This window comes from Pristis pectinata, unplaced genomic scaffold, assembly GCF_009764475.1.
Source record: "Pristis pectinata isolate sPriPec2 unplaced genomic scaffold, sPriPec2.1.pri scaffold_126_arrow_ctg1, whole genome shotgun sequence".
Classification (NCBI taxonomy): Eukaryota; Metazoa; Chordata; class Chondrichthyes; order Rhinopristiformes; family Pristidae; genus Pristis; species Pristis pectinata.
Window position 1 is genome coordinate 68,913 of NW_026262470.1, and position 24,331 is coordinate 93,243.

At 49.3% G+C, this 24,331-nt stretch overlaps 1 protein-coding gene across 1 annotated transcript in view; it reads right to left on the bottom strand.

Annotated features, from left to right (window-relative positions):
• LOC127567122 (uncharacterized) overlaps positions 1-23,801 on the bottom strand; it is a 45,458-nt gene extending 21,657 nt beyond the window's left edge. Inside the window, exons 1-2 of the mRNA XM_052009811.1 lie at positions 23,755-23,801; positions 6,546-6,654 (exon numbers count right to left, since the gene is read on the bottom strand). Coding sequence (XP_051865771.1) covers positions 6,546-6,654; positions 23,755-23,801 — 156 coding nt within the window. The remainder of the gene's footprint in view (positions 1-6,545; positions 6,655-23,754) is intronic.
• Positions 23,802-24,331: the final 530 nt, after the last annotated feature.

The following is a 24,331-nucleotide window of genomic DNA, read 5'->3' on the forward strand; positions in this document are numbered from 1 at the left end:
GCGTTTTGAGGTACCAGAGGTGACCTTAATGAAAGGTGTGAGATTGTGAGGGGAGGGGAAGGATTGCTTGACAGGGGAGATGCTGAGAGGGCGTTTGGCCTGGTGGGGGGAATCCAGAACTGGGGTTGGGGGAGAGTTTCAGGATGAGGCGTTGCCCTGGGCAGGCACGGTAGTGTAGCAGTTAGCGTAACACTATTACAGCACCAGCGACCCGGGTTCAATTCGCGCCGCTGTCTGTAAGGAGTTTGTATGTTCTCCCCGTGTCTGCGTGGGTTTCCTCCGGGTGCTCCGGTTTCCTCCCACATTCCAAAGACGTACGGGTTAGGAAGTTGTGGGCGCGCTATGTTGGTGCTGGAAGCGTGGCGACACTTGCGGGCTGCCCCCAGAACACTCTACGCAAAAGGTGCATTTCACTGTGTGTTTTAATGTACATGTGACTAATAAAGAAATCTTATCTTATCTTGGTTAAGATGGAGACAGGGTGGAATTTCCACTCCGGAATCTTTGGGGGCATGAGATAGCTCTGGCAGAGAAGACAAGGAGAATCCAGGGAGATTTCAGAAGTATATTAAGGGAAGGAGAATAACTGGGGAGAGAATAGGTCCCCTCAAAGACCAAAGTGGACATCCAAGTGTGGAGCCACAGCAGATGGGTACGGTCCTCAATGAATATTTTTGCCATGGAGAAATACATGAAGACTTCGGAACAAGATAGTTGATGGGGATGTCTTGAGGATGGTTTGCTTTTCAGCAGAGGGGTTGCTGGATGTCTTGAAATGTCTGAAGGTAGATAAATCTTTGGGGCCTGACTGGGTACATCCAAGAACACTATGGGAAGATAGAGAAGGCATTGTGGGAGCCCTGGCTGAGATATAAGCATCATTGTTAGCCACGGGTGAGGTACCAGAGGACTGGAGGATGGCTAATGTTATGTCTTTGTTTAAGAAGGGCTGCAAGAAAAACCCAGAAACGAAAGTCCAGTTAGCCAAACATCTGTGGTAGGTCAGTTGCTGGAGAAGATTACACATACAAGCATTTGGAAAGACAGGGGTTGAATAGGGATAGTCTATGTGGCTTTGTGCGTGGGAGAACATGTCTTATGATAGTTTTTTGAAGAAGTACCCAAGAAGGTCAATGAGGGCAGGGTGGTAGACATGGTCTACATGGACTTCAGTAAGGCCTTTCATTAGGTTCCACATGGTGGGTTGCTATGGAAAGTTAGATTGCATGGGTTCCAGGGAGAGCTGGCATACATAATTGGCTTGGTGGTAGGAAGCAGGGAATGATGCTGGAAGGTTGTTTTTCCGACTGGAGGCCCGTGACTAGTGGTGTGCCTCGGGGGTCAGTGCTGGGCCCATTGCTGGTTGTCATCGAGATGAACGATATGGATGAGAATGTACGAGGTATGGTCAGTAAGTTTGCAGGTGACACTAAAATAGATGGTGTCGTAGACAGTGAATATGGTTATCAGGGTTTACAGAGGGATCTCAATCAGCTGGGTAAGTGGGCTGAGGAACGGCAAATGGAGTTTAATTCAGATAGGTGCGAGGTGTTGCATTTTGGGAAGACAGATCACGGTAGGACTTTCACAGTGAACGGCAGGGCCTGGGGAGTGTTGTAGAACAGAGGGACCCAGGGGTACAAATACATGGTTCCCTGAAAGTGGCATCGCAGGTAGACAGGGTGTCGAAGGAGGCGTTTGGCACGCTGGCCTTCATCGGTCAGGGCACTGAGTACAGAAGTTGGGAAGTTATATTGCAGTTGTACAAGATATTGGTGAGGCCACATTTGGAATATTATCTTCAATTTTGGTCACCCTGCTATAGGAAACATGTCACTAGGCTGGAAAGAGTACAGAAAAGATTTACGAGGATGTTGCCAACGCTCGAGGGACTGAGTGGGGGTGAGCAGGCTAGGACTTTTAATCACTGGTATTGGTATTGGTTTATTATTGTCACTTGTACCGAGGTACAGTAAAAAATTTGTCTTGCAAACCGATCATACAGGTTAATTCATTACACAGTGCAGTTACATTGAAGTAGTACAGAGTGCATTGAGGTAGTACAGGTAAAAACAATAACAGTACAGAGTAAAGTGTCACAGCTACAGAGAAAGTGCAGTGCAATAAGGTGCAAGGTCACAACAAGGTAGATCGTGAGGTCAGAGTCCATCTCATCGTATAAGGGAACCATTCAATAGTCTTATCACAGTGGGGTAGAAGCTGTCCTTGAGCCTGGTGGTACGTGCCCTCAGGCTCCTGTATCTTCTACCCGATGGAAGAGGAGAGAAGAGAGAATGACCCGGGTGGGTGGGGTCTTTGATTATGCTGGCTGCTACACCAAGACAGCCAGAGAATGGAGCGTAGGAGAATGAGGGGTGATCTAATAGATGTGTATAAATCACGAGGGGCACAGATAGGCTGAATGCACACAGCGTTTTTCCCAGGGTTGGGCATGAGTTTAAGGTGAGAGGGGAGAGATGTAATAGGAACCTGAGGGGCAACCTTTTTCACCAGAGGTGGTCCGTATATGGAATGAGCTGCCACAGGAAGTGGTTGAGGCAGGTACATTAATAGATTTAAAAGACACTTGGACAGGTACATAGATTGGAAAGGTTCAGAGGGATTTGGGTCAAATGAAGGCAAATAGGTTTAGCCTAGACGTCACCCTGGTCAGCATGGAGCAGTTGGGCCAAAGGGCCTGTTTCTATGACTCTGATCGGAGACACAAGAGACTGCAGATTCTGGAATCTGGAGCAACTGCCAGAGGAGCTCGGTGGGTCGAGCAGCATCCGTTGGGGGCGGAGAAGGAACCGTCAACACGATGGGTCGAGACGCTGCAATTCTCTACCCATGGAGGGGAAGTCACTGAATAGATTCAAGGCGGAGAGAGGCAGGGCTACAGGGGAGATGAAGCTGACGGGGACTGTGGCTAGGGAGGGGATCTGAGACTGTGACCTTATTGAACTGGGGAGCAGGGGCCAAGGGACGGAGTCGCCAACTCCCACTCTAATCCTCAGAAACTCAAGCCTACGATCCAGGAGCAGTACTGCGATCTCATTCTGAGAGGGAGCGACGCAGTGGGCGCGGAGACTCCGCTTTCCTCCTGGGACGGAGAGGCCAGGACGAAACTTCCTCGCTGGGAGGGTTCAGAGACCTTGGAACCCCCCTGCCCCACTGAGCGATGGACGCTCAATTGTTGCTTATCCCCAAGGGAGACACAGACTCCAGGACTCCAGGGGATCCAGGGATATGAGGATCAGGAGGAAAAATGGACCAGCTGCAGAAATGAGCCAGGATGTTAGAGTACAAGGGAGCAGACTCAAGGAACTGCACGGACTACTCCTGTTCTAGTGTTCATCAGGGTTCCCGATTTTGATGATGTCTTCTCTGTTCTGGACTGATACTTCACTGGTTAAAGGGTCTTTAGACAGTGGAATCTGCAAGGCCTCAAACAAGAGGGACTGAGGGACACCGGTCAGTGTACAGATACCCCCCTGAGGGAGGGGGACTGAGGGACACTGGTCAGTGTACAGATACCCCCCTGAGGGAGAGGGACTGAGGGACACCGGTCAGTGTACAGATATCCCCCTGAGGGAGAGGGACTGAGGGACACCGGTCAGTGTACTGATCTCCCCCTGAGGGAGAGGGACTGAGGGACACTGGTCAGTGTACAGATACCCCCTGAGGGAGAGGGACTGAAGGACACTGGTCAGTGTACAGATATCCTCCTGGGGGGAGCACCAATGAATGTGGAGACATCTGCCTGAGTAAACATTGACGGTGAGTTTGGGCTCAAATCTTTTTGTCAGAGAGGCGTCATGACTTACAACCATCATGGTGCTGCACGCCCTGTCTTGTGTGTCACTGGATCAGCGGGCTGCGGGGTGGAAGGGGCTGTCTGAAAGGCTGCACATCTGTGTGACGTCATCCTCTTCTCAACAATGGGGATGTTCTGTGAGGTCGACTGCCCAAAGCCAAGGGCAAGGGGAGATGCTGGTCTTCTCGTCTGGGTCTCAGCACCACTCTCTGCTCCTCTCTCGCTCTTACTGACAACTGGCAGCGAGGAGAGGGAGGCAGGCGGTACAAGCTGGAGCGCCTGGAAACTGAATTAGCAGCTGGTCCCTGAAGGTGGGATGGGATGGCGAGGAAGGTGTATGGTATGCTTGCCTCCGTCAGCCGAAGTATGAGAAGTGGGGGACGTCACGACACACATCGTTTGGTGAGACCGCACCTGGAGTACTGTGTGCGGTTCTGGTCACCGCACTATGTGAGGCGTGGGATTCAGCCGGAGAGGGTGCGGGATAGGTTCACGGGGATGTTGCCGGGACCGGAGGGCTTGAGTTATAAGGAGAGGCCGGATAGGCTGGGACTGTTTTTCCTGGAGTGAATACCAGTCCCTGAGGGGCAATAGTGCCATGATAGTGGAATGGGCTGCCGGCAACGGTGGTGGAGGCGGATACGATAGGGTCTTTTAAGAGACTGTTGGATAGGTACATGGAGCTGAGAAAAATAGAGGGCTATGGGTAGGCCCGGTAATTTCTAAGGTAGGGACATGTTTGGCACAGCTTTGTGGACCGGAATTGTGCTGTAGGTTTTCTATGTTTCTATGATAGGGGTGTCTAAAACTAGACGATATAGGTATAAGGTGAGGAAGGGGAGGAGGAGGAGGAGGTTTAAGGGAGATCTGAGGGGTAAATTTTTCACAGAGAGTAGCTGCTACCTGGAAAGAGCTGCCAGAGGAGGCGGTGGCGAGGCAGGAACAGTGACAACGTTTAAGAGGCACCTCGGATGAGGAGGGCGTAGAGGGATATGGAATTAATGTGGGGATTAGTACAGATAGGTGTATATGAAGGCCAGCAGTAGTGCGATGGGCCGAAGGGCTTGTGTCTGTGCTGTACAACTTTGCGACTGCGTGAGTCCGGTCTCACACGACCACGGAGGAGCTGAGGGTTATGGGGGAAGGACGGTGGAGCTGAGGCCGAGAACCAGATGGACTGCACTTGGATTCAATGCATAGCAGGCACCGAGTCACTCCAGTAGTGAGGGGGGGGGGGCAGCACAGTGACACAGCTGGTAGAGCTGCTGGCTCACAGCTCTGGAGTCCTGGGTTCAATTCCCACCACCTCTGTGTGTGTCTGTGAGTGAGTGTGTGTGTGCATGCGTGCGTGCGTGTGTGTGTGAATGTGTGTGCGTGTTAGTGTGTGTGTCTGTGTGTGAGAGTGTGTGTGTGAGTGTGTTTCTATGTGTGTGTGAGTGTGTGTGTTTGTGTGTGTGGGTGTGTGCGTCTGTGTGTGTGTCTGTTTGTGAGTGTGTGTGTCTATGTGTGAGTGTGTGTGTGAGACCGTGTGTGTGTGCGTGCGTGTGTGAATGTGTGTGCGTGTTAGTGTGTGTGTCTGTGTGTGAGAGTGTGCACGTGTGTTTCTGTGTTTGTGAGTGTGTGTGTTTGTGTGTGTGTGTGTTAGTGTGCGCGTCTGTGTGTGTGAGAGTGTGTGTGTGTGTGAGTGTGTGAGAGTGTGTGTGTCTCTGTGTGAGTGTCTCTGTGTCTGTGTGCGTGTGTACATGTGTGTATGTGTGCGTGTGTGCATGTGTGTCTCTTTTGGTGTGTGTGTGTGTGTGTGTGTGTGTGTGTGTGTGTGTGTGTGTGTGTGTGTGTGTGTGTGTGTGTGTGTGTGTGTGAAACAACCTTCCTGCTTCTATCTTATCTATGCCTGTCATAATTTTATATGCAAGATGTAGGGTCCTGTGTGGGGGGGGTGTGACAGGGGAGATGTGGAGATGTTCGAACCAGTGGGAGAGTATTGGACAAGGGGACAGAGGCACAAGATGAGGGGGCCAGTCGTTTGACACAGAGGGGTGGAGGAACCTCTCCTCTCAGAGGGTGGTGGACGTGTTTAAAGGGGGGGGTGGATGGATGTTTGAGAGATTGGAAGGGGTGGGGGGGGGGGGGACTGAGACCTGTGGGGAATGGCGTAGAAGAGGAGATGAAGTCTGTGGCAGATCAACCATGATGATATCGAAAGGCGGGACATCTTCGAAGGACTGTGGCTTGTCCTGGTTTCTTTGACCTGCACCCTGCCTTCCTTTCTCCGACCCCACCCCACCTCCTCCCACTTCCAACCCCACTCACACCCTTCCCCAAGCTCCCCACCTCCCCTACACCCCCCTATACTCAGTTTTGTTCCCCTGGTTCCACCTGTCCATCGTCCATCCCACGTCTGGCTCCACCAATCACCCATCCCTCCTTTGCCCACCTGGCTCAACCTGCCCGTCACACCCCCCCCTCACCTATTGCTTGCCAGCCCCTTCCTCACCCCTCATTACACTGGCCGTCTCCCCCTCTACACTCTGGAACCTCGTGCAGGTTCTTGACCGGAAACGTCGGCCACCCGTCTGCCTCCACCAAGGTGTGGTTCCTATTTTCTTGTGTACCCCCCCCCCTTCCCACTTTGAACTCTCTACTCGGTGAACGAAAGACAGCAGTTGCAAGCTTGATTCGCGCCCCACCCCAACCCCAACCCCCTCCCGGCAGGGTTTAGGGAAACTACCTTGTGGCTGTTGTCCATCCTCCGCTGGACCTCCCTCATGTAGGCACTCTCCATGATGGGTGGGTTTCTGGGGTAGGCACCTTCCATCCCGGATGAGTTCAGCAGTGAGCTGAGGGCAGATCACAGAGAGCGAGTTGTGGGGGGTGCTGGACTGGGGCCTAAATTGCTATTTAAATTGTTATTTGGTCTTGTGGTTTAACTTTTGTTATGCTTGCTCATATGTTTGTATAATCACCTGCAAACTTTCTGTAGATTTTCAGTAATTTGTAGTATTAGTATTGGTTTATTATTGTCACTTGTACCGAGGTAAAGTGAATAACGTCTTGCAAACCGAATGTACAGGTCAATTCGTTACACAGTGCAGTTACATTGGGTTAGTACAGAGTGCACTGAGGTAGTACAGAGTGCATTGGGTTAGTACAGAGCGCGTTGAGGTAGTACAGAATGCGTTGAGGTAGTACAGAGCGCGTTGGGTTAGTACAGAGTGCATTGAGGTAGTACAGAGTGCGTTGAGGTAGTACAGAGCGCATTGAGTTTAGTACAGAGTGCGTTGAGGTAGTACAGAGTGCATTGGGTTAGTACAGAGTGCACTGAGGTAGTACAGAGTGCGTTGAGGTAGTACAGAGCGTGTTGAGGTAGTACAGAGCGCGTTGAGGTAGTACAGAGCGCATTAGGTTAGTACAGAGTGCATTGAGGTAGTACAGAGTGCATTGAGGTAGTACAGAGTGCGTTGAGGTAGTACAGAGCGCATTGTGTTTAGTACAGAGTGCGTTGAGGTAGTACAGAGTGCATTGGGTTAGTACGGAGTGCATTGATGTGGTACAGAGCGCACTGAGATAGTACAGAGTGCATTGAGATAGTACAGAGTGCGTTGAGGTAGTACAGAGTGCATTGGGTTAGTACGGAGTGCATTGAGGTAGTACAGAGTGCATTGAGGTAGTACAGAGTGCATTGAGGTAGTACAGAGTGCATTGAGGTCGTACAGAGTGCATTGAGGTAGTACAGAGTGCATTGATATAGTACAGGTAAAAACAATAACAGTACAGAGTAAAGTGTCACAGCTACAGAGAAAGTGCAGTGCAATAAGGTGCAAGGTCACAACAAGGTAGATCGTGAGGTCAGAGTCCATCTCATTGTATAAGGGAACCGTTCAATAGTCTTATCACCGTGGGATAGAAGCTGTCCTTGAGCCTGGTGGTACGTGCCCTCAGGCTTCTGTATCTTCTGCCCGATGGAAGAGGAGAGAAGAGAGAATGACCTGGGTGGGTGGGGGTCTTTGATTATGCTGGCTAGTGTTGCTGGTTCTGTAGTTTCTTTGTAAGTCTGAGGTGCCAAGGCAGCGTAAATCAAGACTGTCCTTGATGTTCCTATCAGAGAAGACTCCCTTATCTATCCAGCTTGAACTAGCTTGTAGTATAAAGAGAGAGCACGAGGACAGGTTCTTTGTTCCTTGCTGCTCTTTGCTGCTGCTTGCTGTTTCAAGCTGACACTGCTTGACCTGAGCTTTGACGAACATCGAATAAGTCGGCTGTAACCATAAGATTTGCGCCTTCCAGAGAACCTCCCAGGCAACATCATCTCCAGATCCAACAACCTGGTGTAGCCAGCAGGGTCATTGAGAGGATTAAGGACATGGGAGAATCCCAGAGGACGGGGACAGTTTCGGTGTGCACATTTAACAGGAGGTAAGAGCTTCCTTCTTACTTCCCTAATCGTCAGAGGGGCACCTCGTTCTTACTTCAGCACACTATTTAAAGTAAGTGTGAGGTGTTGCATTTTGGAAGGACAAATCAAGGTAGGGCATACACAGGAAATGGTAGGGCACTGAGGAGTGCGGAGGAACAAAGGGATCTGGGAGCTCAGATACATAATTCCCTGAAAGTAGCGTCGCAGGTCAACAGAGTTGTAAAGGCGGCTTTTGACATCCTGGCATTCATAAATATTGAGTACAGGAGTTGGGATGTTATGGTGAGGTTGTATAAGACATTGGTGAGGCCAAATTTGGAGTATTGTGTGCAGTTCTGGTCACCTAATTATAGGAAGGATATTAGTAAGATCGAAAGAGTGCAGAGGAGATTTACTAGAATGTTGCCGGGTCTTCAGGAGTTGAGTTACAGGGAAAGATGGAACAGGTTAGGACTTTATTCCTTGGAGCGTAGAAGAATGAGAGGAGATTTGATAGAGGTTTACAAAATTATGAGGGGTATAGACAGTTAATGAGAGTAGGCTCTTTCCAGCTAGATTAGGAGAGATAAGTATGAGAGGACATGGCTTTAGGGTGAACGGGGAAAGGTTTAGGGGGAACTTCTTCACTCAGAGAGTGGTGGGAGTGTGGAACGGGTTGCCATCTGACGTGGTAAGTGCGGGCCCATTCTTAAGTTTTAAGAATAAATTGGATAGATACATGGACGGGAGAGGTCTGGAGGGTTATGGACTGGGTGCAGGTCAATGGGACTAGCGGAATAAAGTTTCGGCACAGACTAGAAAGGCCGAATGGCCTGTTTTCTGTGCTGTAGTGTTCTATGGTTCTATGGAAGCCTAAGACTGAAGTTAAAACCTGTGGATACTCTATTGTATTGTACTGTATTGTATTGTTTCCTATTCTACTCTATTCTATCCTTTAAATGAAGTTAAATCACACTAGTTGGCTGTGCATGGTCCGTTTGAATTTTAGCTGAGCAATCTAGTGACAGGGGCTAAGGGAGTTCCGGTAAGCTGGCAACTAATTTCTCTATGTGTAGTGGGAGGAGATTTAACACCATGGCCAAATTAGACAAGATACCTACTTAAGAGAAAGGGGGAACTGAACCTCCAGTTGTTACGTGTGAACAGGTGACTGAGGGTTCGAGTTCTTATCTGAACAAAGTATTCCAACTGGGCAAGATCAGCGACCAAACCGGAACAAAATATACCATCGATGCTGAGTCTAATGGGATCTGGCTGCTGGGTGATAGGAAAAGGGCATGGGGTAAGAGCCAGAGAATGCCTGAGGGAGAGGAGAAAGATCTGGACGGACGTCAGCCGTCCCATCACAACTATGGGAGAGAGAGAACGTGTTCAGTTGCAAAGTCAGTGTGACAATTACGGTGGAAAAATGTAAAGATCAGATACGTGTGTGAACTGAACAAGTGAAAAAGGAAAAGGAGGGCCGTGACAAATTACAAGGTCAGCGTGATAAAGACCGTTAAAAAAAATCTAAAGAACAAATCCGTGCGTCGACTGAACGAGTGGGGAAACGAAAGGGGAAGTGTGACGGAGTCGAAGTGAGGTGTACAAGGCTCAGAGACAAACTGAGACAGTGTGCCCTGTCACTGGTCCTCCCCCTTGGGATACACCCCCGACATCAGACAATAACTCAAAGCATCGCCTCCGTCCGAACTTGGAGGAATGGCAGAACAGACGTGATACTGGTACAACAGCGACCTCTAGTAATTCAAGCGATGATGGCAACAATGAGGAAAGAGGGCTGGCAGCCCTGTTGGTGTCCAAGTCACAGGAATGCGCAGGCGGTAAGAAAAGAGAATGCTATGCTGGCATTCGTTTCGAGAGGTATAACGTATAAAAGTCAGGAGGTGTTGATGAGGCTCTATGAGGCACTGGTGAGACCGTGTGCAGTTTTGGGCCCCTTATCTTAGGGAGGATGTCCAGATGTTGGAGAGGGTTCAGAGAAGATTTACGAGGATGATTCTTGGAATGAAAGGGCTGACGTATGAGGAGCGTTTGTCGGCTCTTGGACTGTACTCACTGGAGTACAGAAGAATGAGAGGGGACCTCATATAAACATTTTGAATGTTGAAAGGACTGGACAGAGTAGATGTGGCCAAGCTGTTTCCCTTGGTGGGTGAGTCCAGGACTCGGGGGCACAGTCTTAGAATTAGAGGATACCCGTTTAGAACAGAGATGAGGAGAAATTTCTTTAGCCAGAGGGTTGTGGATTTGTGGAATTCGTTGCCACGTACGGCTGTGGAGGCCCGATCATTGGGAGTGTTTAAGGTGGAGATTGATAGGTATCTAATTAGTCGGGGTATCAAGGGATATGGGGAAAAGGCCGGGAACTGGGGCTGGATGGGAGAATAGTTTAGCCAATGGTGAGGTAGCGGAGCAGACTCAATGGGCCGAATGGCCTACTTCTGCTCCTTTATCCTGTGAACACTTGTGGATGATGATGGATCCTATGTAAAAAGATGAGTGTTTTCTCACCAACCTGCTGAACCTGAGAAAATTGATAGATGATCCAAGGAGATCCCACATCCTGAAGACCTGGACTAAACTTCTGCATATTAAGAATATATACAGCCTGCACCCGTATGTCAGCATCCAAATTCTGGCCACCATGTTATCCCTAGTTGATGCGTAGTGTTAGTACTGACACGGGAGATGATAAACAAAACCTAGGAGGTGGTTGGCGTGCCGTTAAGCTCTGGTTGAATGAATAGACCCCAACACTCGCAGACTGGGGAAAGGTAGTCGGTTGCAAGCAAAGGAATTCGAGGACGTCCCTGAATATGAGGACATTGTGGCGGAACCACTCAGGAGTGCCAGCGTTAAGTGAAGATAACATCAAGGGATCCTTCATGGATGGCCTGAAGCCAGGATAGTCAGGTTGACAAAATCCAACTGGAATGAACCTAACACTTCATACGGGCAGTTAGTGAATAACGCTAAACGAGTGGAACGGGACACGGAAGTTCGAGTAAGGACATTACAGGTGGGACTAATTGCTGACCAATGAGAGAAGCAAGACCAAGGAGCATGTCACTGTTGTGGTAAAATGGGACACTGGGCTAGGAGTTGTTGGGCTGGGAAACAAGGTGGTCAACAGAGACAGGTTCAATCACCCGCTCCACCAGTGTCGGAACACCTTGACTGGATGGCACGGTTTCCGCAGATCACCACTGATCAACGAAGGCAACTTTTTGACGTAATCAATGCAGTCGCAAAGTCAAGAAGTGACTTCTCTAGAGCCCTCGTTCACCCTGATAGAGCAAAAAAAAAACAGACGGTCTATTTGTTACACTAGTGATTGAAAATAAATGTGCTGTATACCTGAGCCAATGTGTACAACCGAAACTATTGCCCAAATCTGCAAAGTATCACTGACCAATATTCGCAGATGTGCACATGGCGCTGGAGGAAAGAAAATGCCTTGAACCAAAACCAGGCCGGTTGAAGTACAGCTTGGTCCTCATCTACGAAAAATACAGTTCTGGGTGGGAGACCTCTCCTTGGGACGGATGTCTTGTTGACTCTGAGCTCCACCCTTGAGTTCGTGAAGGGTAAGGTCATCTGGAACCTCGTGTGTTTGGTCAAATCTGAACTAACAAATCACCCAATATGGTCGAAGGACAAAAGTGACTGTGGCCCGCTGGGAATGGACCCTGTCACGTTTAAGATCAGGTAAGATCTTTATTAGTCACACGTAAATCGAAACACACAGTGAAATGCATCTTTTGCGTAGAGTGTTCTGGGGGCAGCCCGCAAGTGTTGCCACGCTTCCAGCGCCAACATAGCGTGCCCACAACTTCCTAACCCGTATGTCTTTGGAATGTGGGAGGAAACCGGAGCACCCGGAGGAAACCCACACAGACACGCGAGGAGAACGTACAGACTCCCTACAGACAGCAGCCGGAATTGAACCCAGGTCTCTGGTGCTGTAAAGCATTATGCTAACCGCTACACTACTGTGCCTGCCTTTTCACTGGAAAGGTGCCCCCATGTACTAAGCAGAACCTACCTATGGAAGGTATTTAACTTATTGACAACCAGCTGGAGGAACGAGGGATTCTTGTCAAAGCTCACAGTCCATCAAACAGTGGCCTGTTAAGAAAGTGAATGGAAACTGGAGACTGACAGTGGATTACGGGGTCGCTAATCAATGTACTGACAAGTTAACCCCTCCAATGGCCGACCCATCGACCATTCTCAAAGCACTGAAACCGTCACACAAGTGGTTCACAGTTATTGACATGGACAACGGGCTCTGGTCTGCACTCCTGGCTCCTGCATGTCAACTGCGGTTGGCTTTCACAGTCAACGGACAGCAATACCAGTGGACGAGGCTGCCACGGGGTTCCACAACAGCCCAACTGTCTACCACATGGCCCTAAGACAACATGTGACAAGATAAGATTTCTTTATTAGTCACAGGTACATCGAAACACACAGTGAAATGCATCTTTTGCGTAGAGTGTTCTGGGGGCAGCCCGCAAGTGTTGCCACGCTTCCAGCGCCAACATAGCGTGCCCACAACTTCCTAACCCGTATGTCTTTGGAATGTGGGAGGAAACCGGAGCACCCGGAGGAAACCCACACAGACACGCGAGGAGAACGTACAGACTCCCTACAGACAGCAGCCGGAATTGAACCCAGGTCTCTGGTGCTGTAAAGCATTACGCTAACCGCTACACTACTGTGCCTGCCTTTTCACTGGAAAGGTGCCCCCATGTACTAAGCAGAACCTACCTATGGAAGGTATTTAACTTATTGACAACCAGCTGGAGGAACGAGGGATTCTTGTCAAAGCTCACAGTCCATCAAACAGTGGCCTGTTAAGAAAGTGAATGGAAACTGGAGACTGACAGTGGATTACGGGGTCGCTAATCAATGTACTGACAAGTTAACCCCTCCAATGGCCGACCCATCGACCATTCTCAAAGCACTGAAACCGTCACACAAGTGGTTCACAGTTATTGACATGGACAACGGGCTCTGGTCTGCACTCCTGGCTCCTGCATGTCAACTGCGGTTGGCTTTCACAGTCAACGGACAGCAATACCAGTGGACGAGGCTGCCACGGGGTTCCACAACAGCCCAACTGTCTACCACATGGCCCTAAGACAACATGTGACAAGATAAGATTTCTTTATTAGTCACAGGTACATCGAAACACACAGTGAAATGCACCTTTTGAGTAGAGTGTTCTGGGGGCAGCCCGCAAGTGTTACCACGCTTCCGGTGCCAACATAGCATGCCCACAACTTCCTAACCCGTACGTCTTTGGAATGTGGGAGGAAACCGGAGCACCCGGAGGAAACCCATGCAGACACGGGGAGAACGTACAAACTCCTTACAGACAGCGGCCGGAATTGAACCCGGGTCGCTGGCGCTGTAACAGTGTTGCGCTAACCGTTACACGACCGCGAGGGACCGACCAACCATTGATTCGACCATCATACAATACGTGGATGATGTCCTGATTGTACCTGACCAGTATGAATGCGATGTACTCTCCTCACTTGATTATCTGTCCTCCAGGGGACACAACGCAAGTTTGGACAAGGCACAATTGCAACGGGAGGAAGTAATTTACTTGGGACAAAGAATTTCCCCAAGGTAAGCGGGAAATCACCGAGGATCATACGAAGGCTGTCAAATCAGCAAAACCACCGGCAACAGTCCGGCAGCCCCGATCATTTCCCTGTGTGTGTAACTACAATAGGGCATGTAATGAAATCGCACAACTGCTCAACAATCCGCTGAAGGGCAACAAATGCTCAGACGCCCCTGTGACTCTCACTGATGAACAACTGAAGGCGTTTCAAACTCTACAGGCAGCATTATGCACAGCTCCTGCATTAGGAATCTCAGACACTGGTAAACCGTTCACTCTACATGTCAATGAGAAACACGGCTACATGACGGCCATCTTGACTCAAGAAGATGCAGTCCAACAGCATCCCGTTGGCTATTATTCTGCCAAAATGGATTAAGTTGCACTAGGATGGGGTTCGCGTTTGCGAGCAGTGCAAGCAACCTATCTGGCAGTCATGGCTGTTTCCGGTATTGTGCTCGATCAGATCTTGAACATCTGATGTTCTCACTCTGTACACACCTTAACGACTGATTTATTACAGCGCGGGTCAACTTTCACATTGGTGTAGTCAGCAGGATCTCGCTGGGATACCTGGATCCCTCTGGACTGAGTAAGCGGCAGGTGGCGTTCGGAAGGTCAACGGGAGAAATAAGGGCGCCTCCAGGCCCCTTGTGTCTGACTCATACGTTGACCTCAGGGAACATTATGGTCCCTCGTCCGAGGTAGATCTGGTTCCCTGCCGAGATCCAAAAAGCACCAGGAAAGAGAACAAAGATATTCACAGGTAGGAGCGGGTTTTTGTTGAGAAAAGGTCATATGGTATAAAAATAAGTACTTATTCATTTGGTATAAGTTCATTCAGAATTAAGGTTCATTTGGAATTCGAGTTCGTATGGAATAAATAAGTTTGTTTGGTATACATAAGGTCATCTGGAAACATAAAGTAGTACTACAGAGTTCGTTTGGAAACAGAGTTCATCTGGAAACATAAAGTAGTACTACAGAGTTCATTTGGAAATAGTGTTCGATTGGAAACATAGTCTGGGATAAATTGTAATTTGATTTGAGGAGACAGGGCTGAATTGGTTGAAGGTACTCCCCCTGGCCCTCTTTGAAATGAGGATTACCCCGCACACTAGCACAGGACTAACCCCAGTGGAGATATTATTTGGAAGACCACTGTGCACACCTTGGGCTGCAGATAAAAATCTAGAAGTCCGTCTGGTTCTCCATGCCCTTAGTGAAAGAATGCGTAAATACTTAGTTAAAGAGTGATTAAATACAAAGGTTAACTGATGTTCTTAAGACTCTACATTCACAGGTACGTAACATTCAGGGAAAAAAGGAGAACAACATAGAAGGACCCTTACTGAGAATCCAGCCCGGAGATTACATCCTGATAAGAAATTGGGAGTGGAAAAAGTTGGCACCAAGGTGGAAGGGCCCCTTTCAAGTACTACTCCCTACACTCACGGCGGTATAGGTAGAAGGGCAACCTCGGTGGATACATCATTCCGACTGCAAAAAGATTGGTCTTGGAAAAGGACAACATGACGGGGGAAAGATGGACAATTAATGCATCTATAAGTATTCTGGAACTTGTTTTGGGCAGTCTCGTAATAATCAGGGCCACCCCTGATAAATGCCATTTTGTCCCTCTGTCACACTTATGCCAAACAGCTGGAATTAGAAGCCTGTTGGGTCTGTGCTGAAATCCCGCAACATAGTCATACCATGCTCCCAATGTCAGTAATCCCCCTCAACGAGAGCGAGGAACTCTCCGTCTGGGCATTCTTGAATGAAACTCAACAGCACGACCCAGGACTTTGTGACAGGGGAACAAGGAAATTAGACCATATCAGCGATTGTGGCTGTAAGTGCTTTGACGGCTGGTACATCAGGCCTCCGTTAACCAAAACTGGGCCTGGCCCATGGCCATTTTTACGGGTGCCTAAAGATGATAGAGTGGTAAAGGCCACATGTTATTGTAATTTCAAAGGAGACAAAGATGCAGTTTTCCTGGGGAATAGTACATGTACCGCTATGAAGGTTGGGGTACCAGGGTCTCATCTTCTATGAGCATCTCGTCCCCCACCAGTAAACGGTACCCATTGGATATGCGGGGATTGGGCATATATGTGGCTCCCAGGGGAAACTGGTGGCAGGTGGAGTACGCAGGATTTAGAAAAATCCTACAAAAAGTGGGTCGGTTGTTGTTATATGGGATATATAATACCCCATTTGAGAGCTATGACCCATCTGCAGAATCACTCCCATTGGAGCAGGCAGCGGAGAGGAATAACTGACGCTGAGCAATTTTGGATGATCGCTTTCCCTTCCAACGGGGCGGCCAGAAACTCGAGGGAAATAACAGACCTAGCTGCAGCACTCGAGAAATTGGCTAACAAAACTGCCAAAGCCCTGACACGAGCACAGGCCCAAGTAACAGAGATACCCACCGAAACGATGGTGACCCGGCAAACAGTCCTGCAGAAGCATACGGCCCTGGATTTTATTCTGGCAGAAAAAGGAGGAACGTGTGCCATCACAGGCAGCGAATGCTGTATCTATACCCCAGACAAGTCCGCCAATATTACATCCCTGTCCGAGCACATTGCCAAGTTAACAACATTAGAAAAGTAGGGCAGGACTTACACGGGTTTACCAAAGGGTCTGAACGGCAGTCACTCGGAGGCCTGGTTGGTGACAAGTGGAATATGATATTGAGTTATGGTCTAATAGTAATACTTTCTATTGTCATCATCACTGTAGCACGCTGGCTTTTTCCACGAATAGCACAATGCTGTACTCGGTCTCTTACTTTGTAAAATTGTCCATTATCATGGAATACCATAGAACAGTACAGCACAATACAGGCCCTTCGGCCCACAATGTTGTGCCGACCTTTAAACCTCGCCTAAGACTATCTAACCCCTTCCTCCCACATATCCCTCTATTTTAAATTCCTCCATATGCTTATCTAGTACTCTCTTGAATTTGACCAATGTACCTGCCTCCACCACCGCCCCAGGCAGCGCATTCCATGCCCCAACCACTCTCTGGGTAAAAAACCTCCCTCTGACATCTCCCTTGAACTTCCCACCCATTACTTTAAAGCTGTGCCCTCTTGTATTGAGCATTGGTGCCCTGGGAAAGAGGCGCTGGCTGTCCACTCTATCTATTCCTCTTAATATTTTGTACACCTTTATCACGTCTCCTCTCATCCTCCTCCTCTCCAAAGAGTAAAGCCCTAGCTCATTTAGTCCCTTGTGGAAGAAGATTTAAAGCATTATCAAGAGGGTCGAGCCATTTCTGCCACGACAGCTTGTACTGTCTGTCCTTGGTAAACTGCCAACTAAATAACTGTACCTAGCTACTGTATAAGTAACTGACTCCCATGCTTGCTTGTACTATAAGAAGGACGTGGGAACTTGTCTTTCTTTGGAATCATTGTTCCGTAATACCAACAGTGTTCTCCATCTGCCAGAGCCTTGCCCACTCACTGAACCTATCGATATCTCTCTGCAGACTCTCCACATCCTCTGCTACATCTATTTCTTGGTTTATTGCCTGTGCCACTGGAATGTTATTATTTGGTGGCCTATAGACAACTCCCACCAGTGTTTTTTTCCCCTTTACTATTCCTAAGGGCAGGCACGGTAGAGTAGCGGTTAGCGTAACGCTATTACAGCGCCAGAGACCCGGGTTCAATTCCGGCCACTGTCTGTAAGGAGTTTGTATGTTCTCCCTGTGTCTGCGTGGGTTTCCTCCAGGTGCTCTGGTTTCCTCCCACATTCCAAAGACGTACGGGTTGGGAAGTTGTGGGCGTGCTACGTTGGCGCTGGAAGCGTGGAGACACTCTGCGGGCTGCCCCCAGAACACTCTACGCAAAGGATGCATTTCACTGTGTGTTTCGATGTACATGTGACTAATAAAGAAATCTTGTCTTGTCTAATCTGTCCTAACGCTGCAGGCAGAGTAACCTTTAAGCTGATAGGTGCTTCGGGTTATTGCCTAGAACATGCTGTGAAACTTCTCTATTTGTGCGAATCAGTGCTTTTTGTCACGTATATTTTGACTATAAAAATGAGTGTAATCCTTTGTTGAGCAGAGTCTCGGATCTCCGCCTCTGGGAGTCTGAGCTCTTCATGATATCATGTTACAATAAAGGCTTTCTGATGCAGATGCCCTCCGGCTCCGACTAATACTTTTCTGCGACAATGATAAAAGGAGGGAATGTAGAAGATAGCTGGGTACATAGAACAGTACAGCACAGAACAGGCCCTTCAGCCCACAATGTTGTGTCAAAGTAGCTAATCCCTTCTACCTACAGAATTTTCCTCTCATTCATGTGCCAAAAACGTACCCCTCACATCTGTTCTGAACCTAACCCCTCTCACGTGAAATGAATGCCCTTTAAAAGCTCAGTTACTGCTACTCAGGTAATTTTGCAATCCACTCTGAACCGGAAAGGTGCTTGGTAACAGCCCAAGGATAAATATACAGCCATTGGATTTTTATCACCTTTATGCCAGAATGTTGGGAGATTGTTCAACTCCTGCCCAAAGTTCCCGTTTAAGGATGAAGGAATTGCTCAGTACACTCCTAATTGAAACCTACAGATCTGCACTTCCAGCATCAACACCAACCTCAGACTCAGGAGGTTCCAAGTTAGCACTACAATTTGAAGCATTTTGCATGAATCTCACGTCATTGCATGTTTCAATCCCCAATCACCCACTCATGCAAGGGTTAATGGTGTGCAGCTATTCTCCCCATGGTGTGATATTGCTTCAACCACAGGGGTGACTATAGTTATGGCTACAAGTTGTGCAGGTGTTGGTAAGAAACAAAGAAATGTTTAAGGCACATCTTGCTTTGCTACAAGTTTGCTGTAAACAACTGCTTTAGTAAGTGCAACTTCCACGGAGGTTTCCCACGGATTGGGTATAAAAGTAGGGACACTAACCGGTAAATCGAGTGGGGATCAGTACAGAGCTCGGCTTACACTGTTTACTCTTTCTCTGTATCCTTCACTCCCGCTGGCGTTAAACTAATAAAGCATTCATCGTACATTCTTTGGTTCTGCTGTTGTCTGATTTATTACAGCGCGGGCCGACTTTCACACACACATTGCGACAGACAGCTAAGTCGACTATTGTGTGAAGCTTGCCCGGGCTGTTCAGTCTGCTCCTCAATGGGTTTCTGCCACCTGGAGCCACCCAGCAGAAGGAGATTTGATTCCTTGGTTCCTGGTGAGTGGGTCCTCATCAAGAAACCACATAAGGAGCCATTGGGCATTGGGTGGGGAAGGACCCTATCTGGTGCTGTTGATTACTAATTCAGCAGTGAAGGTCAAAGGGAAAAGTAAGTGGATACACGCTGGGCACTGCAAGCGAGCGACGGTGGCGCCAGGAGGTGAGGACAGAGACGGCAAGCACTGAGGCTAATGTGCTGGTAACCTCAGTGCCTACGCTGCTGGGCCACAGTGAGTCAATCACTAACCAGCCAGAAGACGTCGAACAAAGTCGTTAACCACTGGACGTGACGAAGCTCATTCTGACGTTGTCTGCTGTTATGTTTTCACCTGGCTGGTCCACTCACAGTGTGCCAACTGAAATGAGTATCACACGAGTTTGCAGATGCTGTTAACGCCCCTGGCCGTTGGGTACGCCAATACGTACCACACACCTCGCGGTGTACAACCTGCACAAATGAAGTTCAACGTTACAATCCGACAACGACAACTTTATATCTCTGGCTCGCCATTCTCAAGGAAAACATGGATATGCAATGATCACGTCCCCGACACAACATCTTGGTCTAGATCACTTGTGCCGACAAGATCAGTCCAATCTATTGAGTTATATCGAGTCCGGTCCTCCTCATGTTTTCCCCTGGGGTATCTCTATTCCCAAACCTGAGGTCTGGGACAAAGCTATCAAGTCTGTTCAGGTGATCACTGTAAAGGCTGAAGTTCTGAAGGTACCCTCCCAGTAGGATATAGTTTGTGTAACTGTACGTTACACTGCCCTAAATGGAACAATGATTCTGTAGTTTTTATTGACAATGTCCACAGTAAGAATGTCACAATCCAACAAGGTTCCTGTCAATCGACAAGAAACGGTTTGAATTCATGGAATTCCCTTGGTGGGTGAGCCCAGGACTAGAGGGCACAGTCTGAGAATTAGAGGGTACCCATTTAGAACAGAAATGAGGAGAAATTTCTTTAGCCAGAGTGTCGTGGATTTATGGAATTCGTTGCCACGTACGGCTGTGGAGGCCCGATCACTGGAGGGGTTTAAGGAGGAGATTGATAGGTATCTAATTAGTTAAGGTATCAAGGGATATGGGGAAAAGGCCGAGAACTGAGGCTGGATGGGAGAATAGTTTAGCCAATGGTGAGGTAGCGGAGCAGACTCGATGGGCCGAATGGCCTACTTCTGCTCCTTTGTCTTGCGATCTTGTGAACAACAGGTATTTTCTGTGTGGAAATGGAGCTGATCTCTCCCTTCCACATCATTGGTTAGGATCCTGTTGCTTGGGTTGTGTCTTCCCTGCTATGAGGCACACGTAAACCTTATCTTACTATCCTGAGCCCAGATGTAAACGTGACATCTCAGAAGGAAGTCGTCTTGCAGCAATACCATTCCCAAACGTATGGTGTTGCAAGATCTGAAAGGGAAGTTAAAAGTGTTGCTGCAGCTTTAGAAAGAGCGAGCAATGGCACTGCCGGCGCCTTACAGAAAGTGACGGCAGAAGTGATTGCAATGTGTGAAATGGTTCTCCAAAATCCTATGGCATTAGATCTCTTAGCCATTAAAGGGGGAACATGCGCAGTTATAGGCAAAGAGTGTGGTACCTACATACTTGGAGTCTGAAGACATAGCTGATGGGTGGGATTTCCTTGACTGGATCAACTTAGCCCAAGGGAGCTGTGGTTACTTGATGTTATGAGTTATATTGTTTGCTCCAGTATGCCTTATTGTAGTTTACATCTTAATTACCTGTATGAGGGCCATCCAACAGAACTGTTCAAACTCATGTGAATTTCCCTACCCATAAGGACGTCTGAGATGCCAAGGCGGCGTAAATCAAGACTGTCCTCGTTGTTCCTACCAGAGAACACACAACAGCACAGCACAATACAGGCCCTTCGGCCCACAATGTTGTGCCGACCTTTAAACCTCGCCTAAGACTATCTAACCCCTTCCTCCCACATATCCCTCTATTTTAAATTCCTCCATATGCTGATCTAACAATCCCTTGAATTTGACCAATGTACCTGCCTCCACCACCGCCCCCGGCAGCGCATTCCATGCCCCAACCACTCTCTGGGTGAAAAACCTCCCTCTGATATCTCCCTTGAACTTCCCACCCATTACTTTAAAGCCATGCCCTCTTGTATTGAGCATTGGTGCCCTGGGAAATAGGTGCTGGCTGTCCACTCTATCTATTCCTCTTAATATTTTGTACACCTTTATCACGTCTCCTCTCATCCTCCTCCTCTCCAAAGAGTAAAGCCCAAGCTCCCTTAGTCTCTCCTCATAATGCATCCTCTCTAAACCAGGCAGCATCCTGGTAAATCTCCTCTGACACCTCCACATCCTTCCTATAATGAGGTGACCAGAACGGGGCACAGTACTCCAAGTGTGGTCTGACCAGAGATGGTGCAGGGGGCAAGGTTTTAGATTTTTGGATCATTGGGATCTCTTCTGGGGAAGGTGGGACCTGTACAGATTGGATGGGTTACACCTGAACTTGAGGGGGACCAATATCCTTGCAGGCAGGTTTGCTAGTGTGGTTCAGGAGGGTTTAAACTAGTTTGCAAGGAGGATGGGAACCAGAGGGATAGATCAGTGGAAGAAGTGCATGGAGTAAAGCCAGATCTAACATACAGAGAGGCTTTGAGGAAGGAGGGGTAGAGTCCCTTATCTTTCCAGCTTGAACTAGTTTGCAGTATAAAAAGAGAGCACGGGACAGGTGCTTTGTTACTTGCTGCCCTTTGCTGCTGCTTGACATGTACTTCGATGAACATCCAATAAAATGGCTGTAACCACAAGATTTGCACCTCATTCCTCACTTCCGAAGAACCGTCTGGACAACATCATCTCCAGATCCAACGTACGGGATAACCAGAGACCAAGTGCGATCAAAGGATACCAGTTCAGGTCATCGACCTGGAAGGTTGACACCCCGTTTTCTTTCTATCTCCACAGATATTGGCTGACCTGCTGAGTATTTCCTGAATTTTCGACTTTTGTTTCAGATTTCCAACAACTGTAGTTTTTGCTTTTGTAAAAATTTTAGGTTTAACTTACTCCCGATATCATTCTCCAAGATAGAGAAAGAACCAGGGTAAAAATCAGCTCAGCTACGTTCTGGCGGCATCTTGTGGCCCAGAAAAAGGGAGTCAGGAATTATTTATACACATTTCTCCTGTGTATAACATGGATCAGGAGGGAGGAGTCCCACGGTGAGACCGGTCCCTGTGTATAACGGGGATCAGGGAGGGAGGGGTCCCACAGTGAGACCGGTCCCTGTGTATAATGGGGATCAGGGAGGGAGGGGTCCCACAGTGAGACCAGTCCCTGTGTATAACGGGGATCAGGGAGGGAGGGGGTCCCGCGGTGAGACCAGTCCCTGTGCATAATGGAGTCAGCCCCGACATCATCAACTGTGTTGGTTCTGTGGGGTCTGTTCTACAGTGAGGCAGTTCCCCGAGTATTAAGAAGATGTGCCAGAACACCCCAGGGTGCCAGACTGGGTTGTTCACTTCGGCTGTACCCTTTGGTCCCAAGCCAAATCACGTAGATGCCACAGCCAAGAAAGCTCACCAGTGCCTCTACTTCCTCAGGAGGCTAAAGAAATTTGGTTTGTCCCCTTTGACTCTCACCAACCTTTATTGATGCACCCTAGAAATCATCCTATCTGGATATATCATGGCTTGGTACGGGCAACTGCTCTGCCCAGGACCGCAAGAAACTGCAGAGAGTTGTGGACACAGCCCAGCGCATCACGGACACCAGCCTCCCCTCCTTGGACTCTGTCTTTACCTCTCGCTGCCTTGGTGAAGCAGCCAGCATAATCAAAGACCTCACCCACCCAGGTCATTCTCTCTTCTCTCCTCTCCCATCGGGTAGAAGATACAGGAGCCTGAGGGCACGTATCACCAGGCTCAAGGACAGCTTCTACCCCACTGTGATAAGACTATTGAACGGTTTCCCTTATACGATGAGATGGACTCTGACCTCATGATCTACATTGTTGTGACCTTGCACCTTATTGCACTGCACTTTCTCTGTAGCTGTGACACTTTGTACTGTTATTGTTTTTACCTGTACTACCTCAATGCACTCTGTACTAACTCAATGTAACTGCACTGTGTAATGAATTGACCTGTATGATCGGTTGCTTTGCCCTCTGCTGTCGTGGGCAGCACCCTTGGGGGCCGAGCTCACCTGCTAGATATGGGTGGTGGGCAATATCAGGGTACTGAGCTCTCTGCTGTTGTGGCGGCACCCTTGGGTGCCGAGCTCGCCTGCTAGACGTGGGGAGTGGGCAATATTAGGGTGCTGAGCTCTCTGCTGTTGTGGGTAGCACCCTTGGGTGCTGAGCTCGCCTGCTAGACGTGGGGGGTGGGCATATCAGGGTGCTGAGCTCTCTGCTGCTGTGGGCGGCACCCTTGGGTGCCCTCAAAGGGGAGGGTCACCAGGGTGCCGAGTCTGTCGTCGTCGGCAGCACCCTTGGGTGCCGAGCTCGCCGACGGAATGTGGGAGTCACCCTTGGGTGCCGAGCCCTCTGCTGCTGTGGGTGCCACCCCGGAGTGCTGAGCCCGCTTGTTGGATGTAGGGGGCCACCCTTGAGTGCAAGAGACTTGTCTGCCCGGCGTCTCACCTGTGGCCGGGCGGCCGAGGTCTCGACGGCCGCCGCCTCGCCGCCATCTCCCCCCCTCCGGCTTCAACCGGTCTCCGTGGAAAACCGCGTCACCCGGCGTCTCCCGGGAGACCCGTCGGATTCCAGCCCCGCCCCTCCAGTCGCGGCCTCAGCCAATCCGCGCCTCCCATGGCTCTGACGGACAGGGGCGCCGCGACGGTTCCCCCCCCCCTTCCCTGCCATTCAACCGTGGCTCCATGGCAACCGCGCGCGCGCCCAACGGCCCGCCAACAGCCGGTTGCCCCACCACTTGACGCTCTATTGGTCGGGGACGGCACGTCAATCAAGCCAATGATCCCATCGATTGGTTGGCTCTCCACGTCGCGCTCCGCCCCCGACTCAGCCGGCTTCAACGGGGCGTTGCCAGGGACGGCGTTCCTTGTCAATCGAGCCAAACCCTGGCTTTGATTGGTCGTTGACCGCAGATTGGTGTCCGCCCGTTAAGCCCGCCCACCCTCCTTCGGAGTCCATTGGCTAGCAGCGCCGACAATCACAGGAACCTCGGTGTGATTGGTCAGAGGCCGAACCAACGGGGCTG